An 18,258-nucleotide genomic window follows, 5' to 3' on the forward strand; every position below is an offset into this window, starting at 1 on the left:
TTTCTAGCAGTGGAATTCTGCCAATTCAACATAGATTTCTTTAAAAGGATATAAAAGAATCACACAACAGCAACAAAAACCTGTAGAGAAACAAGAGAATCGACAATAGAATAATTTACTACTTTGTTTACATGATCTCGTATTTTAGCTAGCATTGCAAGAAATAAATAAATATATAATGATTAGTACTTCTGCTGGGCAAAGCTCTTCCTCTGACACAAAGATGTTATTCTAGCATTCTGATAGTGGTTGACTTTAGACAGCATGGTGGAACTTGACTGTATGCATATAAATTGCACTTTATGAGCTACATTTTATCTATTGTAGCATTAAAGAGTCGCCCTTCTCTAATGAATGACTGGCCTGAAATTGGTTCCTGATCCTGCTGTAAAATAGAGGAAAATGTAATAATCAGTAACATATCTTTATTTAGAGAGAGAAGCCGTAATGAAAAAATTGTATTTTTAAGTTTCAAGTCACACATCATCAAAATAAATACCTTTTACTATGCTGTTCTTTGGAATACCACTCTTTCTTCACTGTGTCTAAAAAAAAGCAAAACATACATGACAAAACAAAACGCAATACATTATTACAAACAATAATGTAGCATTTTCCAGCTGTATGGCTGTCTGCTTTATTTGAAGGATGTGATGCAATAAATCCTCCCTGCCTATGGTTTGTTTTGCTGAGCTGTAAACAGATACAGAAGTTGTTCTTCTTCTAATGCAGTTCTGATAGAGTAGTCACCCATGACAGGTTTGTTGCTCCCAGTGGTCCCTAGACGTGTCATTTTGAATGGAACCCTGGGATCTGCAACACACTTTCTGTTACCACCATTAACTACCTCTAACCACTTGCTGCAACATCAAATCAACCAGAACTGAAATCTTAAGGATTATAACTTCTTTTCTTAAAGGAAATCTTATACACATCAACAACAATCACTTTTTGGGTGCATTGGGACACATCCCTAAATAATAAGACAATTGTTCAGCAGATCATCCTTAAGAATATAGTCTCCACAATGAAGTGCATTGTCACCTCTGGTAATGCAAGTGTGTGTATATGTCGCATGGACAGTAAACTAGACACTTTCTGCATTTTATGTTTGGTATGTTTGGTTGGTATATGTGTATATATGGGTGTAATCAGTTCTGTGGATTTTGTTTGACTGTTCTGTGCCAATAGATAAAACTGGAGAGAGAGGGAAATAATTTAGGTTTTGTGTGTTTTAGCATTCAGCAGTGTGTCCTTGGTTTGCACTCTCAAATATTTGCACGAGCAGGCCTGCGTCTGCGATCTGTGTGTGTTTATCAGACGATGTGTGCTCACCCACTTGTAGCGATCTGCACTACCAGTCAACAAGCAACCATTCTCGCTGCACCTTCCATTTGACTATTGAGGTCAGCCGTCCTCATAACCTGCCGGATCTGCCCATGCGGCAAATGGAACCTGACGTCGGTAAGTAGTCCTCCCAACACTGTGCAGGTGGCGTTGCAATCAGCTGTCCTGGCCTCTAAATGGCTGACTGTTTCAACACTTTAAAACAAACAGGGGTACACAATTCCAATTGCTTTTTAAAACAAGATACCGTTAGGGATAACAACCCTGTTTTGTTTGATTATTATCCTGTTCTTTTTTATTGCCCTCATGAATTTGTGCATATACATTTAACAGGTTATTGATATGAATGGTTCTACAAATATTTCACACTGTACTGAAAAGAGACACTTTTTTCATTTTTGGGAGGCTAGCAAGAAAAGCAGAAGTACAAATCTTATTATCTGAACTGCCAAGGCATAAGTGAGAGCGATTCATTTGTCAGACAGGAGGCGCTGATACTTTGAGCCACTCAGTACCGACTTCAGAGAACACACTGTATACGCTGCACCACAGTGAGGCTCAAATTAGATTGATTGTGGCACAGTCAATGTCATGCCCAGATTCCTTTTCAAGACACAGCAGTTTTCACTTACTGTGGCCAACTAAGAACCACTACTGCGTACCTGATGAAAATGCCAACACATTTTTGGCTCTTTTATAATGTTTGTCAGTTGCACTGTATGAGGGGTGAGAATATTCAGTGTAATATCAAAATAACACCATGAAATGGACCAAAGAATAAGTCATATAAACTTAACATTATAGTTTCCCCTCTCTGCTTCCCACTTTTACTGTCAGCTGTTTGCTTTTCTGGGACTCTATCTTAAGAGATCTCCCAAGTGCTTTATTTGTTTATGCTAACCAATCATGTGTAAGTTATTGCTCATCCACACCATAGCTTGAAGAGTCCAAGAAGTGCCAGGTGTGCCAAACACCATTTCACGCGCTATTAAGAAAATCAGCTGGCATGAGGGAGCTAGTGAACGGTGTTCCCTCCCCCCTCTCTAAAAAAAAAAAACATCGTTCAAATAATTGTAGAAACAACAAGAGCGTGAAAAATTCAATTATGAATTAAAATCATTGGGATGGCAGTAATTAGCATTTGTTTGTGCTGGATTTTGATCGGGAAACCCTCATCCATCCTTTTTTTTAGGAGATTCACCTTTGAGCAAAACTGTGGCTATTATTCCTCACACACAATGAGAATCGTTAGAGCTGGAGCTCTATGAAATACTGAGACAGTTTTAACTCCTTTTAAAGAAATGCTGCACATTTCCATTGCTGCTACCTAATTATCACATTAAGCAGCTGATCACCTACTCACCTGGGAAGGTAATTGCTTGGGTTTTTCCCAAATGGTCAGGCTCCAATGCTTAGCCATACACTAGCTTTCTGGCTTTTTTGTTTGTGGCAAAGGAGATGAGAATGGTTAAAGTGACACAAAGGTGGAATACAAATACTCTCTTGCTGAAAATACCTAAAAATTGACAATTTTATGCCAAATTCAAGTGGGTGTATGAGATGGAACAGATTTTGAAAAAGTGTTTTTCTTCATTTGTAAAGGGTGGAATTGCTTATTCTCTGCAGTTTCTCTCTCCTTATTTGAGAAGGTGGCAACAACATGCCATTCAAACTCAAATTCACAAAAAAATACAGCCACATGAGCTACTATAAAAACTTGAGCTACTTTAAAAACTTGAGCCACTATAAAAACTTGATATTTTGGTGCACACAAAGGGATCATATCCAACATCTTTCTGTCTGAATCTTTGTGTCTGTTTTTCAGTATTGTGTTTTTATACAGCCTTTAAAGGGTGGCAAGAATCAGTGAGTGATGTTGCACTATAAATAAACTGAAGTTGAAGTTGACATCTCATAGCCAGCAGTTCATCATTTAGACAGTCTAATAGAACGAAAGGAACTGAGGGCAAACTGCAGTCTGAATTGCTTAGATAAAATTACAGGAACTGGAGATGAATTTGTTTTGAATATTGTTGCTCCCTAACATTCAGGAGAAGTACATATGTAAGTAACAACAGTATTTATAAGTCTATGTAAAGTTTCCACCAAAGAGTGAACTGCAATCATTTTCAAAACAACTTCTGGGTCTTTGTGTGGGTCTTTTGTTTAATATTCAAAATATTAATTGAATGGAGTACTGCTTTAAAATGTTTACAGTAACCTTTGGTTTTAGCTTCTTCTGTTAAAAGCTAATAACTATATTTCAAATAGTATAGGACTCTTAGTGCAGAGGACAGTCAACCCACAGTTTTATGAGGATATACAGATTTCTGGGAGTTGTGTAGCACTGCCAGTGAGATGTTCAGCAGCTCATTTTCACCGCACTCTACCTCACAATACATCTTTATTAGCTGTGACAGTGAAGTGGCACTGGCAGAGGTGTATAGCTATAGAAATAGCTCACATCTACATTCACAGCTGACCAAGTTCTAAAAAAATAAAAAAATAAAGATATTTGAAACATTTTTATATAAAGTTACACACCCATATGTGATGCGTAGCAAATGCTGTTCCAGGGGCTTTTTTCATTTCCATTGCCATCCGTAAGAATTGCTGATATGAAGAATTATATGCCTACAGCCATTGATGTAGCTGCTGTGAGCAGTTGGTCTCTGTCAAAAAAGCAGACACATGGATACACATACAAGCACACAGAAACATGTGCACATATAGACACAAATACACAGGACTGCACACCATGACAATAGTATTGTACACACTACCATATCTATTACAGCATTTCCTGCTCAAGGCCTCTCATTGCCTTTCAACTCACAGCTGCACAACACAACATTTAAACTCAGAGAGCACAGTCAAAGTATATGTACCAGAGGAAACACATGCAGACACAGGGAGAAATGGATATTCCTGCTGGCCAGCAGGCTGGAACCCAGGACTTTCTGTCTGGTAAACAGTGCTAACCATGATAACATCATTGACTGTAAAACTAAAAGCTTTTTTGCAATAATAACTTTATAATTTAAAGTGCAGTATAGAAAGAGTAAAGGTTTTATCTCTATAGTCATTCTCCGGTGCAGTTCTACAAGGTTCCAGGCCAATCAGAAAACAAAATATACTCAAGGGGACCAATCGAGTTTCAGCTTTTCACCATGTTACTTAGCTGCTCTGTGATAGGGCTATAGGAGCTAATAAGATCACTAAATAGCATGCATCTCACATATAAAAGGTATAATATGTGTCTACACACATGATATCAGAAGACCACCTGTGCATATGAAATATAATGTGAAATGTCCAAAAATGAAATACTTTGTTAGCAATGTTTGCTTCAGGGAGATTGACACATATGCACAGGTCTTCACAGGTTCAAAATGTTGAACCAGTTTTGAAACAGACCCATGGAAAACCCATGCATGAATGATTTTTTTTTTTTTTTTTTTTTAATGAAGCCCAATACAAAAACAACCAAGGAAATTTAGAACCCATCTGAATAGACACAAGGTTGATGACTGATCCAAATGTTGTCAATCCAAACAAACCCAAATAGAGACAGAGCACCAACACTGCCAGCTAAACATATATTTATAAGACATATCGACTTGATAAAGCAATAAAACAGGACCCCCCAAGACCCAACCAGATGCAATATGATTTGGCTCAGGCCTTACTTGGGTCCAGGGGTGGGTCTTGGTTTCTAGGAACTGAGTGGACCTGTAAAGACCTTCAATTGTAGGTACTTAGACGCAACTTAATTGATGCAGTTGTAAGCCATGAGTGAAATTCTCATGAATTTAGCGCTATAAGTTACTATCTGAAGAGGAAGATACCCAGCTATAAGGACAAAATGCTGTTTTATTTTTAAAATGAATTAATTTTGTGACTGTACATGAAGCACAGGGCATTATGAATTTGGATTATACACTTCACAATACCCTGAAGCCTAGGTGGCTCAGAAACAGTGGAGACATTATATGGATGTACGTGTTATCACTAAAAAACTCAATAACAGTAGTTTGCTTAAACAACTTTTTGAGCCTTAGGGGTTCTGCTGTCAGGTTCCTCTAGTGATTTATAGGCCAACTAAAATCCTCTACAGTGTGTTATCAACCATTGTGGTGTATGCACCAATGTACACAGCAGTTCATGGCAATTTTAGGCTCCTCTAGTGACCTTATTGCTGTTTGCCACCACGACTCTCTACAGCTTTATAGCTCCTGAATCAAATAATTCAGTGGAATCAGAGAGTGCAACCTTGAATGTTCTCCAACACAGAAGGTGGAAAAGTAAGGTAATTTAATTCCTGAACTCTTTTTCTCACACAAGTCCAAAATTATTTGTAAGGTCTACAAACTGCTGAAGTTTATTGTAAATGTTCTCCCATTGCATTTATTATAACCTTGCACCCTCCTCTGTGCATGCGAATGCTGCTGGTGTGAGAGCCATTACTGCCTTCTACCCAACATTTTTTCTCTCATTCTTTCTCTCTCTCTCACACACACACACACATACACACACACACGTACTCGGTTCATACCTTCCTACCTCTAAGGATAATTAAATCTTAAACCATGCACATCACTGAACTGAGCTTTCATTGCAACAGACAGGACACTGCTGGAATTAATTGTTCCAGCCAGTTATGTTGCACACACGCAATAGCCAGAGTGAGAGAAGAGCGAAGAGAGAGGGAGAGAGAAGGATTGATAGACTGGGGAATGTCTCCTTAGGACTTCCACACAGCACATGTGTCGACCTAGTGTGTCTCTCACTTGCAAGCTCAGCATGAAACATAAAACCACAGAAATAAAATCTAAATTCAAAGATTAAAAAATTTTAATCAGATTTATCCTGAAATATATTTAATCTGACAGTTTGGCTGACATTACAGTTAGCTTGCAGAATTTCAATATTTATTACTGGGGCTACCAGTAATGGTTGTTTTTATTTTTAATTCATATTATTTTGTAAAATATAAAATATAAAGACGAATGACCATCACAAGTTACCAGAAATGGTGTCCAACAGTCAAAACCTAAAGGTTGTCAATTTACAAGGATAACACAAAAAATCCTGATAATGTCGAAACCAGCAATTTGTGACTCCATAGTTTAGTGTGGAGCAACATGGCTGACGTTGTGTTTATGCAGATCAGGTGGTGCAGTGTAATTTGAAATTGTACTGATGTTTCAGCTTCACTCAGACATCATATAGCAGGAGTATTTAACTATTTTCTTTTTCTTTTGGCCCAGGCCCATATATACAGACCTCACCAAAGGTATACATAATTCATCTAGTACAGATTAAAATGCACATGAAATTTGCAAATTTTAATGCAAGTAAGGCTGAGTCTGTACTGGCTTATATTAATATTTTATTTTTTCCAATAACCAATGTCAGAAATTGTGTTCTGACAGTGGAAGAAGGCAAAAACCTCTGCAGTATTTGTGGGAGGGAAGAACATAAAGTACAAAATGGCAAAGGAGGGTGGGTGCTTTTATAAGTAGAGATTCTCCTTTCATGTCATGTAATAAATCGTAGCATAGTAATTAAATCATTTAATATTCTTAATATTCTAAGATGCAATTTTGACTTGGTGTGGGGGTAACAGTGTGAGAACAGTGCCCATATCTATGGTAGCATTGCTGCCTTTCAGAATAATTCTGAGCAGGATACCAGACAGTTAAGTATATAATATTCAATATCCAATAATGTGCACACAACTTAACCGACTCATTCATGATTAAAAGCTTTAATCTCAGCTCAGATTTCTGTCTTTTACCAACTATCCATCAGTCTTGCTCATAAAAGTTCTCAAGCTTTGTCCCTCAGTTGCACATTCACCAGTATTTTTCATATTTAGACTGATGGACCACTCAGCCACTTGGCACTAGCCAATGTTTCCAACTTGAAAATGGAAGACTTATTAATTTATGTAGTGCTGTACTGCAAACCATGAACTGACTCTTTTCGAAAACACTATAGTATCTAGTATTTACATTTATGAGCTGCATTAAAACCTATTGAGGGTTTGGTATTACACACCAAACCCCTCTAATGTGTGTAAAGTGCAATAGACACTAGTAATCACATCTCGGCTGTTAAGGAAAGCTCACTGAAACTGCTCTTCTACCTCTGACTTACCTCAGACTGGAGTTGTAACTCAGGGACACTGTTTGGCTCCACAAAAGTGGCCATAATATTAAGTGTTCTCTATTTAAATTGATTTGAAATGAACAGCATCCATTAATTTGCTGCCTTGCACACTATATGTACATTTCTCTTTGATTACATACATGTCTCATGTAGGTTTATCTGTTCTGTACTTTGCTTGCTAATGAAAAAAATATCTCTGCTTGACTAACAGTCTGTATTGTAGACATTAAGGCATAGCACACTGATAAGCGCCACTTGTATATCTGTATACTCTCTCAGTGAGGAGACAGAAAGAGGTTTTTCAATAAAGAAAGCCTAATTATCTTTTTTATTTAAACAGTACAAAGACAAATAGATACTAATGCATGTTGCCACAAACGCTTTCTAAAGATTTATCAGACTCTGGCTGAGTTGAAACCAGCTCATTCAGCAGTTTGACAGCCCGTCTCTGTGTGCTTGTTTCGACACTGTCATCTAATTGCTGAGACCCAATTTTTTTCGAATACGACAGGACCTTCAGTGTGTTTCACTCTTGTGAGCTCTTATATACAACTCAGAGATATAGAATTTTAATCTTTACTTATTTAAAAGCAATTATGTTATTTTCTTCCTTGCCCTGTTCCTATAACTACTACTAATTATAGTTTTGTGTTGGACACCTAAAAATCCAAAAGTTGAATTGTGCCTTTTTGTGCTTTTTAGTTATTTAATCAGTAACCTCAGGAGGAGTGGAAAGCCATTTTTTTCCTACACATAATTTGCAATCCACAGCAATGTCCTTGGCATTTTTTTTTTTAACTTAGCACTTCTTCTTTGCACACATCAAGTATGTGTATCTCGGCTAAAAAGGTTTCGCAAATGCAATGGCATATAAGTAACACTCATGATACATAAGATTTGTAAAATCTCTAGTTGAATAAGATGCTAAGTGTGAACCTACTGAAAATGGCTGCCAGTGGTGGAAGATACTTTACCAGTGGATCAGATCCTTTACTGAAGTAAATATACCAATACAGCAATGAAAAAATACTCCATTAAAAGTAAAGGTCCAGCATGAAAAATCCTACTTAAGTAAAAGTACATAAGTATTAGCAGCAAAATGTAGTTAAAGTATGAAAGTAAAGGTAGTGGTTTGGTTCCTCTGAGTGATATATTATTATATATGACATCATTAGATTATTAATACTGAAGCAGTGTGTGAGCAGCATGTTACTGTTGTAGCTGCTCGAGGTGGAGCTAGTTACAGTTAGCTAGTTTAGTCCAGTGGTTCCAACCTAGGAGTCGGGCCAAAGGGTCACCAGATAAATCTGAGATGATTAATGGCAGAGGAAAGAAAAAAAAAACAACAGATCTTGTATGTTTTGAATATTTATTGAAATGAAACCATGTGAGAAGTTTAGAGGGAAAAATCACTATTTGGTGGAGCTGTTAACAATTCATAGACATCTGAAATGTGACCCCGACTACACACTGCTTTCTGTAAGTTTTCCAAAGCCAAAAAGGTTGGAAACCACTGGTTTCACCTCTAACAATGTGTTGTATTTTAAAAGCTTGTCGTGTTATCCATTGTATCAAATCTTCATCTGAAAGTAACTAGTATAAGTCAGTACTTGAGTAAATGTACTTAGTTATTTTCCACTGCTGATGGCTGCCACAATACAGCAAAGTACACCATTATCAGCATTACTGGACAAAGATGTACCAGAATTAGTATTAGTGTTCAAGTGACACATAGGTTACAACTAGGTAAGGTAAGGTAAAATGTAACATTTCATGATGTTGCCTTTTGTTTGTGCAAAACTAGATTGCCTCACTATCAATGTAGCTACGTGCAAACTGTTAACTATGCTTACAGAATTGAAACTATGCAAATTGTTATTTAGATATTTGCTAGGATTGATGCACAGAAATGTCCCAAACACCCTGGAATAATCTAATGACAGTAATGAAAACAATACAGCTGAAAGGTAGGGTGAGTATGATAATTGTATAATTGTATAATTGTATTTGTGTACCCTTTGCCTTCAAGATTGATTATTTTATCCTAAACCCATTAAAAATCTAATCATGATTGTAGGGTCACATCATATACAAAATAATATCAATTCAGTGGCTAAAGGCATGCTTGCAGTTTCCATTTCCATATAATGTCACATAATTATTCAGAGGCCTGCCTGTACGCCACACATGCTCTTGCACAGTTGAGCGATTCAGAGAATGTGCGATGGTATCAAATCACTTCGACAAGTAATACATTTAAATCAATCCTCACCTATTTGCAGGCTTGTGCATTATTCATAGCAACTACTATTTTCAGTCTATTTTGGAGCTGCTTCTTGGTTTTGCATTTGATGTGCAATTGGCTTTGGCATTTGTTTGCATGTGTTTGTGTGGACGTGTGACTATTGAGGGTGTTTAGATGGATGTTCATATTTGAGCAGTTCTGCAAAAACCTCACATCATGGAAAAAAAACACTGAGTTCCTGAATAAATGCAGCATTACTGTATGGCATCCATTTGGAATCAAAATTACTCGCAGCAGTGCCACTGAACACTGCATAATAAAATGTAGATTGTGTTCTGAATGAAAACTGTAGATGTTTACCAGAGTTTGCGTACAGTCCATGCTAATCAGAACAACAAATTCCCAATATAAGAGTAATTTAGTGATGCATTTGATTTTTAAGGAGAGGATTAGGTTAGTCTTGTCTTAAATATCATGTTGCCAAGTCCCTCTGACAACATTTTAAAGAATCTCAGGCTTCATATTTGATAAAGTAGGCTCTATCCAAGATTACCAAAATAAATCTTCTTTAATCAGGGGCTCACATATTTTATCCTAGCTTCAGTTAATTTCACAATCATCTTGAGCATCTTGAACCCTTGCTACTGGCTAAGTCATGGCTCTGGGCAAATGTCAGCTAATTGCTTGGAATGTCATGTTTATGAGTAAATCTAGTGTAGTCTACATTTGCGCAACCGAGCATTATCTCAGCTTCGCTATGTCACAAATTCATGAGACAAAACTTACCAGATAGCTAACAGGTCTGTGAGTGACTCACATTAAATGAGCAGCTTTGGCTGATGAAAGTGAAATGTCCTATGTGCCATGCTAAAAGCAGCATTAAAATGACCCATGAATCAGAATGTATATTGTGCAGTAGGCTGTTAAAATAATCACTAAAGTAACAGAATAAAACCATGGAAACTGACTATGACTGCTGAGTGCATCTTGGTTGAGAGTGAAATAACAATGATCTTGAAGGTTTCCACCCCCTTTCTGCTCTGGCTTTCTTTCACACACCTTACAATTTCAATCACAGAACAAAAGGTTGTTAGATTTCAATCAGGACCAAATCATTTTGTTTAAAGTTATAATTCTTAAGATTTTCATTTAATCAAACCCCATTTTGATACTTTTTTTGTATCAAAAGAGTCCTTAGTAGTCCTTGGCAAGTTCGTAGTGATTCTCACAGACACTGACAGAAAAAAAATTCACGATCATCTGAATACAAGTAATGTAGCACTCAGAACTTTTTCCCTGTTTGTGTGCATATGGAATTTAAATATTCATACTATCCAGAGACTCTGTGGTGCAAAGACAATACTAGATTACATTTGAGAAAAGAACATATCACATGATACCCTTTTAGGTTGAGCGTGATGGGCTGCTGCATTGTCAAATCCCTCTCAGAAATGAAGTGACATTAAATGGGCAGTGCTGTCTCACTTTTTCAAGGTATGGTAAATAAAGGTCATTTTGTTGTTTACTATGTAAAAGAATCCAAATAGCCAAACAAAAGTTTTAAAATGAAATAATTTTAAAGGTTGAATGATAAGTGGTTTCCCTCTCAGTAGATAAAAAACTGCCAAAGCTACAGCAATTATTTTATTTTATTACATGTATCCAACATAGGTTTTGATACATGAAATATTTCAACCAGCACACCAATGTCTGTATCAGACTTGTACTTGTCTTAACATACAATATGTACTGTACATGACACACTTGTAATATGTGACGGTTACTGTTCACTGCACTCTTTCTCTTGTTTTGGTTTCACTGAGTTTATCTTAAAATTGGCAGAGCCAGCTAATTTAGCTGGTACTACAACAAGGTGAAGATGGTTTTTATTATTTATGTTTGGTTGGCTGATGTTTGGGCAGTAAGTGAAGCAATTCAAAATGTATTAGGAAGTCTTTAGTTAGCCAAAATGTTATTAGCGCTGGTGCAAAAAATCAAAATATCAAGCAAGCAAAAAAGAAGGAAAGAGTTTATATCTCCCTCATAGTCCTTGAAATAATGTTTTCAAATCTTGACTTTGTTGCATGGTAAAAAGTAAAGATGTTCCAGCCTGTTTAAAGCTATAATATGTAACTATTCCGCATTAAAATGTCTAAAAACAACTAGACCTATGTTATATATTTTGTTGGGTTGTGTACTTACTTTATCTCAAATGTTTCCAACAATTTTCAAACCCAGAGAAATCTGTAATTTTAATCAAGGTAACGGTCCATTTCATTTGATTCCCTGTCAATAGCATTATACCCCCTCTACCAAAGAGTATACGCACACAAAATGCATGTGTCTGTGTTGTGTTTGTCCACTACAATTGCGTCTCCCAAAGATCATATGCCTACAAGATAATACAATGGCGTTGTGGCTGTTTGCCACAATGGCATCTACCAAAGAGTATATGCATACAAGATAATATGTCTGCATTGTGGTTGTTCGTCAGAATTCTGTCGAACTAAATTAAATTAAACTGTTATAAATTGACTTTTATTTGGTTTTAAGCCACATTTTTATGATAAACTTTTTAGATCTTGGTTTTTAACTACATCGGACGTCTGGATCTTAAGTTTTCAGAGAAACAAGTTGGGCGAACGTTAGCAGCAGCTCTGCTATCAGCCCGTCCCAGAAGTGTGGCGCTTGCCGACCATCGTCAGAGAAACATTGATCTTTTACATGAAACAGCTTTATTCAGTATTTTTACGTTTTTAATTCTCATGTACGTTTGTTTTTGGAGAGGAGGAGACTTCTGCGAATAATTGCGCTCCTGATAGACACTTGCTGAACGTCTGGATCTTAAGTCATCAGAGAAACAAGCTAAGCAAACATTAGCAGCAGCTCAGCTAACAGCCCCTACCGGACATCTGGTGCCAGCCGAACAGCATCAGAGAAACACTGATTTTTTTTTACATTAAACTGTTTTATTCAGTGTTTTCACCTGTTTTAATCACCTGGTCTGTTTGTTGTGGGGAGGAGGAGACCTCTGCTAACAGTTTGGCTCCTGGTAAAAACATCCTGAACGATTAACACTGGAGTAATCCTAACTCGAAGAAGCTGATTGTTTAACAATTCAGACAACAATTCTCATGATCCCACGCTACTTCACACCGTCATCACACTCACTTTTGTTATTGTTTTGATTGAGACCCCTAGCTGCTGAAATTACATATTGTGTGTTTAATATATATTATTTAGATAACAAATTGATTAATGTGTGCCTTTGTTCTTATCACTGAAGAATACAATGCATACTGAAGGGTGAGACTTGGGAGTGGGTCTGATATTGAAGTGTTCCCATGGTGTTACCTTTTTTGTTTATCGTTTTATTTGTTAATGTTTATTGGAACAGTAGTAAGATCCATCATACAGTATGCAGTGCACAATAACTGGGCCATATCTCAAACTAACAGAGCATGTTAAACAGTTGGGTTAAGCAGCTTCTGTACAGCAGCTTCAAAGTACTGCAGTCCCTGCAGAACCCAGTCTGTGGTGGAAACATCACCCTAAGCAAGGTTATTTATTTTCCTCATGATGAGGAACACGAGATATAATGTGCAGTGGCTGTGGCTCAGGAGGTGGATCAGGTTATCCATTAATTGCAAGGTTTGTGGTTCGTTGCCTAGCTTCTCCTGTCCTTTCAACATGTCAATGTGTCCTTGAGCAAGACACTGAATCCAAAACTGCAAAGGGTGATGAATTTATTTTCTTTCTCTGCAAAAATAGAAAAGCGCTATACAAGTGTAATTCATGTAACATTTACATACTGCACAGACTTGACATCTGTGTTGTAACTGTTGCTTTAGATGGCAGGGACACACATGTTGTTAACCACAATTGCCCACTATTGGTGGGGTAAATGTTTAGTGGTTCTTATTCTTAGACTAGATACAGGGATGCAATGGCATATTAAACTTGTATTCTGTCTACTTGAGTGAAGACGCATTTGGGAGGTTAAGCCTGCTTAGGCTCTATCCATGTCGCCTCAATGAATTCCCAAATCTGATCAACTCAGGGAGCAAAAAAACAAGAGCCGCCATCCAAGTTTAAGGGCTAGCACGTGGCAGCATAACTTTATAAGCACCAGCTATTAGGGACCTAAAGGTTTGGGGCCCAATTTATCAGAAAGGACGGAGTGGGAATGGTAATTTACTGCTCTACAATGTCTTTCATTTGACCCCTTTTAGTATAGTTTCAGTGTAGATTACCTTCTAACCACCACAACTACTCAAAGCAAGTACAGAACTGCTGTTGTTAAAAAGTAATTTTAAATAAGTGCTTTTATTATAAATTTGTTTCCACCAATATTGAACATCACTCATTGTGAAAATCTTTAAGAGGCTGATGCTGAACCATTTTAGATTTTAGACTACTGCTGAGTCTCACAAGAACCGCTTCAATGCGTCTACTGGGTTTACATTGAAATGGATGATGACTTGAACAACAGAGCCTCTTTCGGATCTGGCTATCAGTGAGGTTTTTTTTTTGTTTGTTTTTTTTTCCAAGTGCCTTCTAAAACATCCAGGCCCTCCAGCTGGACAACAAGTTCAGTGGGATCAATAATAAAAAAACGGTCAGGCCAAGGAGCCATTGCATATCCACTTAGGGAAGTGATGTGGCAGAAAAGGCAGAAAAAATGCCACTGTGCTTTAAAAGTCATGTGTTATTATGTGTTTTCACTAGCCTATAGCAATTTCCTCATTACATTTAAAGTTGTTTCAGTTATTGATCACTCCCTTGCTCTCCCACCATTTTATCTTTATCACCTCTCTTGTGTTGTCATGACTAAACAAGCCAACATATTTATGAAAATTATAATTTCTTAATTTACTTTCTGTCATGCAATTTGTGTCATATCCCATGTTCGACAAGTCATTGCATTTCCATTTCGCTCTTTGTGTATTGTATGCACATTCTCTCTCATCTTTATGTAGTCATGACTCTTTTGTGTGTGGAAGTCATTTAATTTCAAAGTCCCTCAAGTTCCTATTTCATATATTTCCAACCCATATTTGCTACATAGGGTGTGTCCACCTTAGGATGTCCTGTTAGTTATAATATGGCAGTATCATGCTTGATGCTGGTGCCTCAGCAGTGTCACAAGGATAGCTCTTTGGAGAGACAGTTCAAAAAGATGGGAAAAAAACTCATCCAGTACTCCCCTTCCACCCCATTCATGAGTTATATCCTGATGAAGATTAAAGTGAACAGTTCATGTACCCACAGTGAGCCAAAAAGTGTCTCTGCCACCATATTGTGCAGTTTTTGCTTCAACCAGCTAAAAGGATAATTAAGAAACCTTCCTTCCCTCTGAGGACCACAAGTTAATGCAACTGTCAGTAGGCTTGCTAAGTGACAAAATGTATCTATTTTACCTCATATGCTGTATTTTTATTATGCCATTACTTCCATGAGTCACTGTAAAACAATGTCATAATGTGCAACATGGATTACCTCTGTCTTGATTTATGCTCTTTATGTGGGTAGAGAGTGAAGAGTTGCTACTGTTTAAGTATGTCTGTGCTAAATTGAGCTAAGGTGATTTGTATAGTATGTGTATACAGTACATTGAGTGTATACAGTATTAAATAGTCCATCCATCCATCCATCCGATTGTTTTACAATTTGTCTGTCAGACTTGTTCATGGCTTGTGCCTACATGATTGCTAAGTGATGACAAAAAAGCTTCAGGCCTTTGCATCACTGATATCATAACATAATCATAATTGTTTTTAGCATTTCATGCCCTATTAACACTTAATAACCCTCAATTATTATCGAGAGCTCTGAGGGATCTTGGCTACAAGGTTAAAAGTTACTGGCGGAATAAAGAGGCAAAGAGCCAGGCCTTATCACCCAACATCACTGCCCAAATCTACGTTCTTGTGGCTGAATCGGAGCAGATGCCTGCAGCCAGAGTTCAAACTCTTGTGGACAACCTTGCCAGAAGAGTGGGGGGTGTTCCAAGAGCATTTTTTGGAATTAGATGTTCAACAATCACATATGGATGTAATATTTTGGTGTCCACATAATTTTGATCACACATTAGTGCACACTCTAACTAACTAACACTATTATTAAAGGAAATCCTTGGTAATTTGAGGGTGACATTTTTTTTTTAATGAAATGAATGAATTAAAAAAAAAATTCCCTGAGATCTAAGTGCAATGTACACCTGCTGTGTCACATACAGTAGCTTTGTGTCATTTGGCACACCAAACGGACAGAAGAACTCAATTAAGGTACAGAAGCAAGGACAGTCCAATTTAGGGAGTAAATGTGATAAAATCACAGCTTTCCCGAAACAGGAAATTAAATCCTGACCCAGCAACGATTGTCATGTGTTGCCCTTTGCTGGCCTCTGTAGAATTTCATATGGTGGGATAAACTGTCTACGTAGCCATGTGCCTGTCTTGAACTATACGTTGAGTAATTAGTGGGCTGTTGCTCAGCAAAAAGAGCAGAAGGCTGAAAGGTGATCAGTATTTCTGAGTAAGAGGTGATCAGATCATGCTGGCTCATTAGCTTGGTTTGTTTTACTAAGTGTTGTTGCAAAGTGTTTCCGGCAAACCAGTCAATCAGTGACTAAACTGTCACTTAACATCTGCTGACTGGCAACTTTGACACCAACTTTGACACAACAGAGGGCGTGTCCAGGTGGTGGTGGGAGTATTAATGGAGAAGAGGCCTTCACTTCGTCTCTACACCAACCAACCCTCATCCATCTCCTCCTTTTCTTCAGACTCTGAAGGTGAGCTGTTCTCTCCATCTTCCACTCCTTCGCCGCTATCTACCCATTCATCTTTTTCTTCCCTATCTATCCCGCCATCATCTCTTCTTTATCTGTTCTTCACTACTCCTATCAACACATCTGTCCCCTCCTCCTCTAACTCCACAGGTGAGCTCCACCTCCTCCACTACTCAGACTATCTATATACACCTTCTTGTTCTCTTCTTTCCCCCCTCTGTGACTTTAGAGGTGAGCTATTCTCCAACTCAGCACATCTCCTCCATCAACTTCCTCTCTTCTTTTGCTGATCCTTTTTGGTCCTTCCCACTACCTCTCCTTTTATTCTCATCTCTTTGACTTCCTATTTTCGTCCGTCTCTCTCTACTCCTGTGATTCTCACTGTCCAGTTCTCCCTCTTTGTCTTTTCTCATTCATTCCTCTCTCCCTTCTTCTTCTTCTTCCTCTCCATCTTGTGTTGATCAGAGCTTTCCTGCTTCTATGTTCTCATTTAAACATGTTTGTGTGTCTAGCTCTTCTCCATCATGGCAGCGCTGTGGCTCCAGTCTGCCTCTCTGCTGGTCCTACTGGTCATGTTGTGCCCAGGCTCCAAAGCCATTTCATCACAGCACCTGTGTGGCTCTCACCTGGTCGAGGCCCTAAACTTGGTCTGCGGGGACAGAGGCTTTTTCTACAACCCCAGAAGAGACGTCGACCCTGCGCTGCGTGAGACTACCAACTGCAAAACACTTAACAGCACAAAATAACATCACCAAGGCGTACTATATTTTATAACTAAGAACTTTAGGGTCCCTGATGCAGGCACACTTAGGCCAGATAATAATAGCAGAGCAACATTTAAGACTAGTATGTGTGAGAGGGGTTTATCCCATGACATTTTAGGGCCATCTCACCCACACAGCTCTCAGTTCAATCCCTACAAGCTTTGTTTGGGCTAACTTTAAACCAGCACTTTTGACTTTTGCCTTTAAATGCCTGTCCCATCAGGTTTCCTACCTCCAAAGGCAGGCGGAGCAGCACCAGCAGGCAGCGACAACGAGGTTGCCGAGTTCGCCTTCAAGGACCAGATGGAGATGATGGTGAAGCGAGGCATTGTGGAGCAGTGCTGCCACAGGCCCTGCAGCATGTTTGAACTGGAGAACTACTGCAACTGAACAGCCAGCTTGGACCCCAGTGATTTGTTTGTCTAGCCTAGCTTAGCATAGCTTTGCTTCTTGGCTAACTTAGTTTGCAACCTCTATTACTTCCCGCAATTATCAGGAGACCGGCAGTGCTATCATCCCTCTGTAAATCCAACCATTGTCAACCGTTGCTGATAAATTAATGAAATTATTTTTCCTAGAAAATAAAGTTCTGTGAATTGAGAAAGACAGAGTGGTTCTTTTTTTTATCTTTATTGTCAAGCTCACTGTCAGTCACGTTACATCATTTATAAATACTAAAAACTGTGGAAGGTGTTGTTCTAATTCTCAAAGTCTATCCCTCATTAACCAGTTTGAAGCATGTGAAATGTGAAAAGTCATCATGTGGCCTGTGTAGATAGCTGTAATGATTTTTAAAAAAGCGCATCTGTCCATCTGATGCACAAGCAGAGAAGTGGAGTATATTTGGAGTATATTGTACCATGAACGTCCCTTATTTTCTATGTTCTGTGGTCCTTGCACAGTCTCACTTGTACAAGTGAGTATATCACCAGTGC

General features: G+C 38.1%; 1 protein-coding gene across 1 annotated transcript; it reads left to right on the top strand.

Moving 5' to 3' along the window:
- Positions 1-16,454: 16,454 nt before the first annotated feature.
- LOC122995728 (insulin-like) lies at positions 16,455-17,923 on the top strand. The gene is made up of 3 exons (XM_044371082.1): positions 16,455-16,562; positions 17,072-17,264; positions 17,547-17,923. Exons 2-3 carry the CDS (start codon positions 17,084-17,086, stop codon positions 17,711-17,713), a joined length of 348 nt encoding a protein of 115 aa, XP_044227017.1. The 5' UTR covers positions 16,455-16,562; positions 17,072-17,083; the 3' UTR covers positions 17,714-17,923.
- The last annotated feature ends 335 nt before the right edge of the window (positions 17,924-18,258 follow it).

This window comes from Thunnus albacares, chromosome 13 (genome assembly GCF_914725855.1).
Source record: "Thunnus albacares chromosome 13, fThuAlb1.1, whole genome shotgun sequence".
In the NCBI taxonomy this organism is placed as follows: domain Eukaryota; kingdom Metazoa; phylum Chordata; class Actinopteri; order Scombriformes; family Scombridae; genus Thunnus; species Thunnus albacares.

Coding starts and splice junctions, on each gene's coding strand:
- LOC122995728 (XM_044371082.1), top strand. CDS start 17,084: ATGGCAGCGCTGTGGCTCCAGTCTGCCTCTCTGCTGGTCCTACTGGTC. Junction 17,265..17,546: donor AGACGTCGACCCTGCGCTGC/GTGAGACTACCA, acceptor CTGTCCCATCAG/GTTTCCTACCTCCAAAGGCA.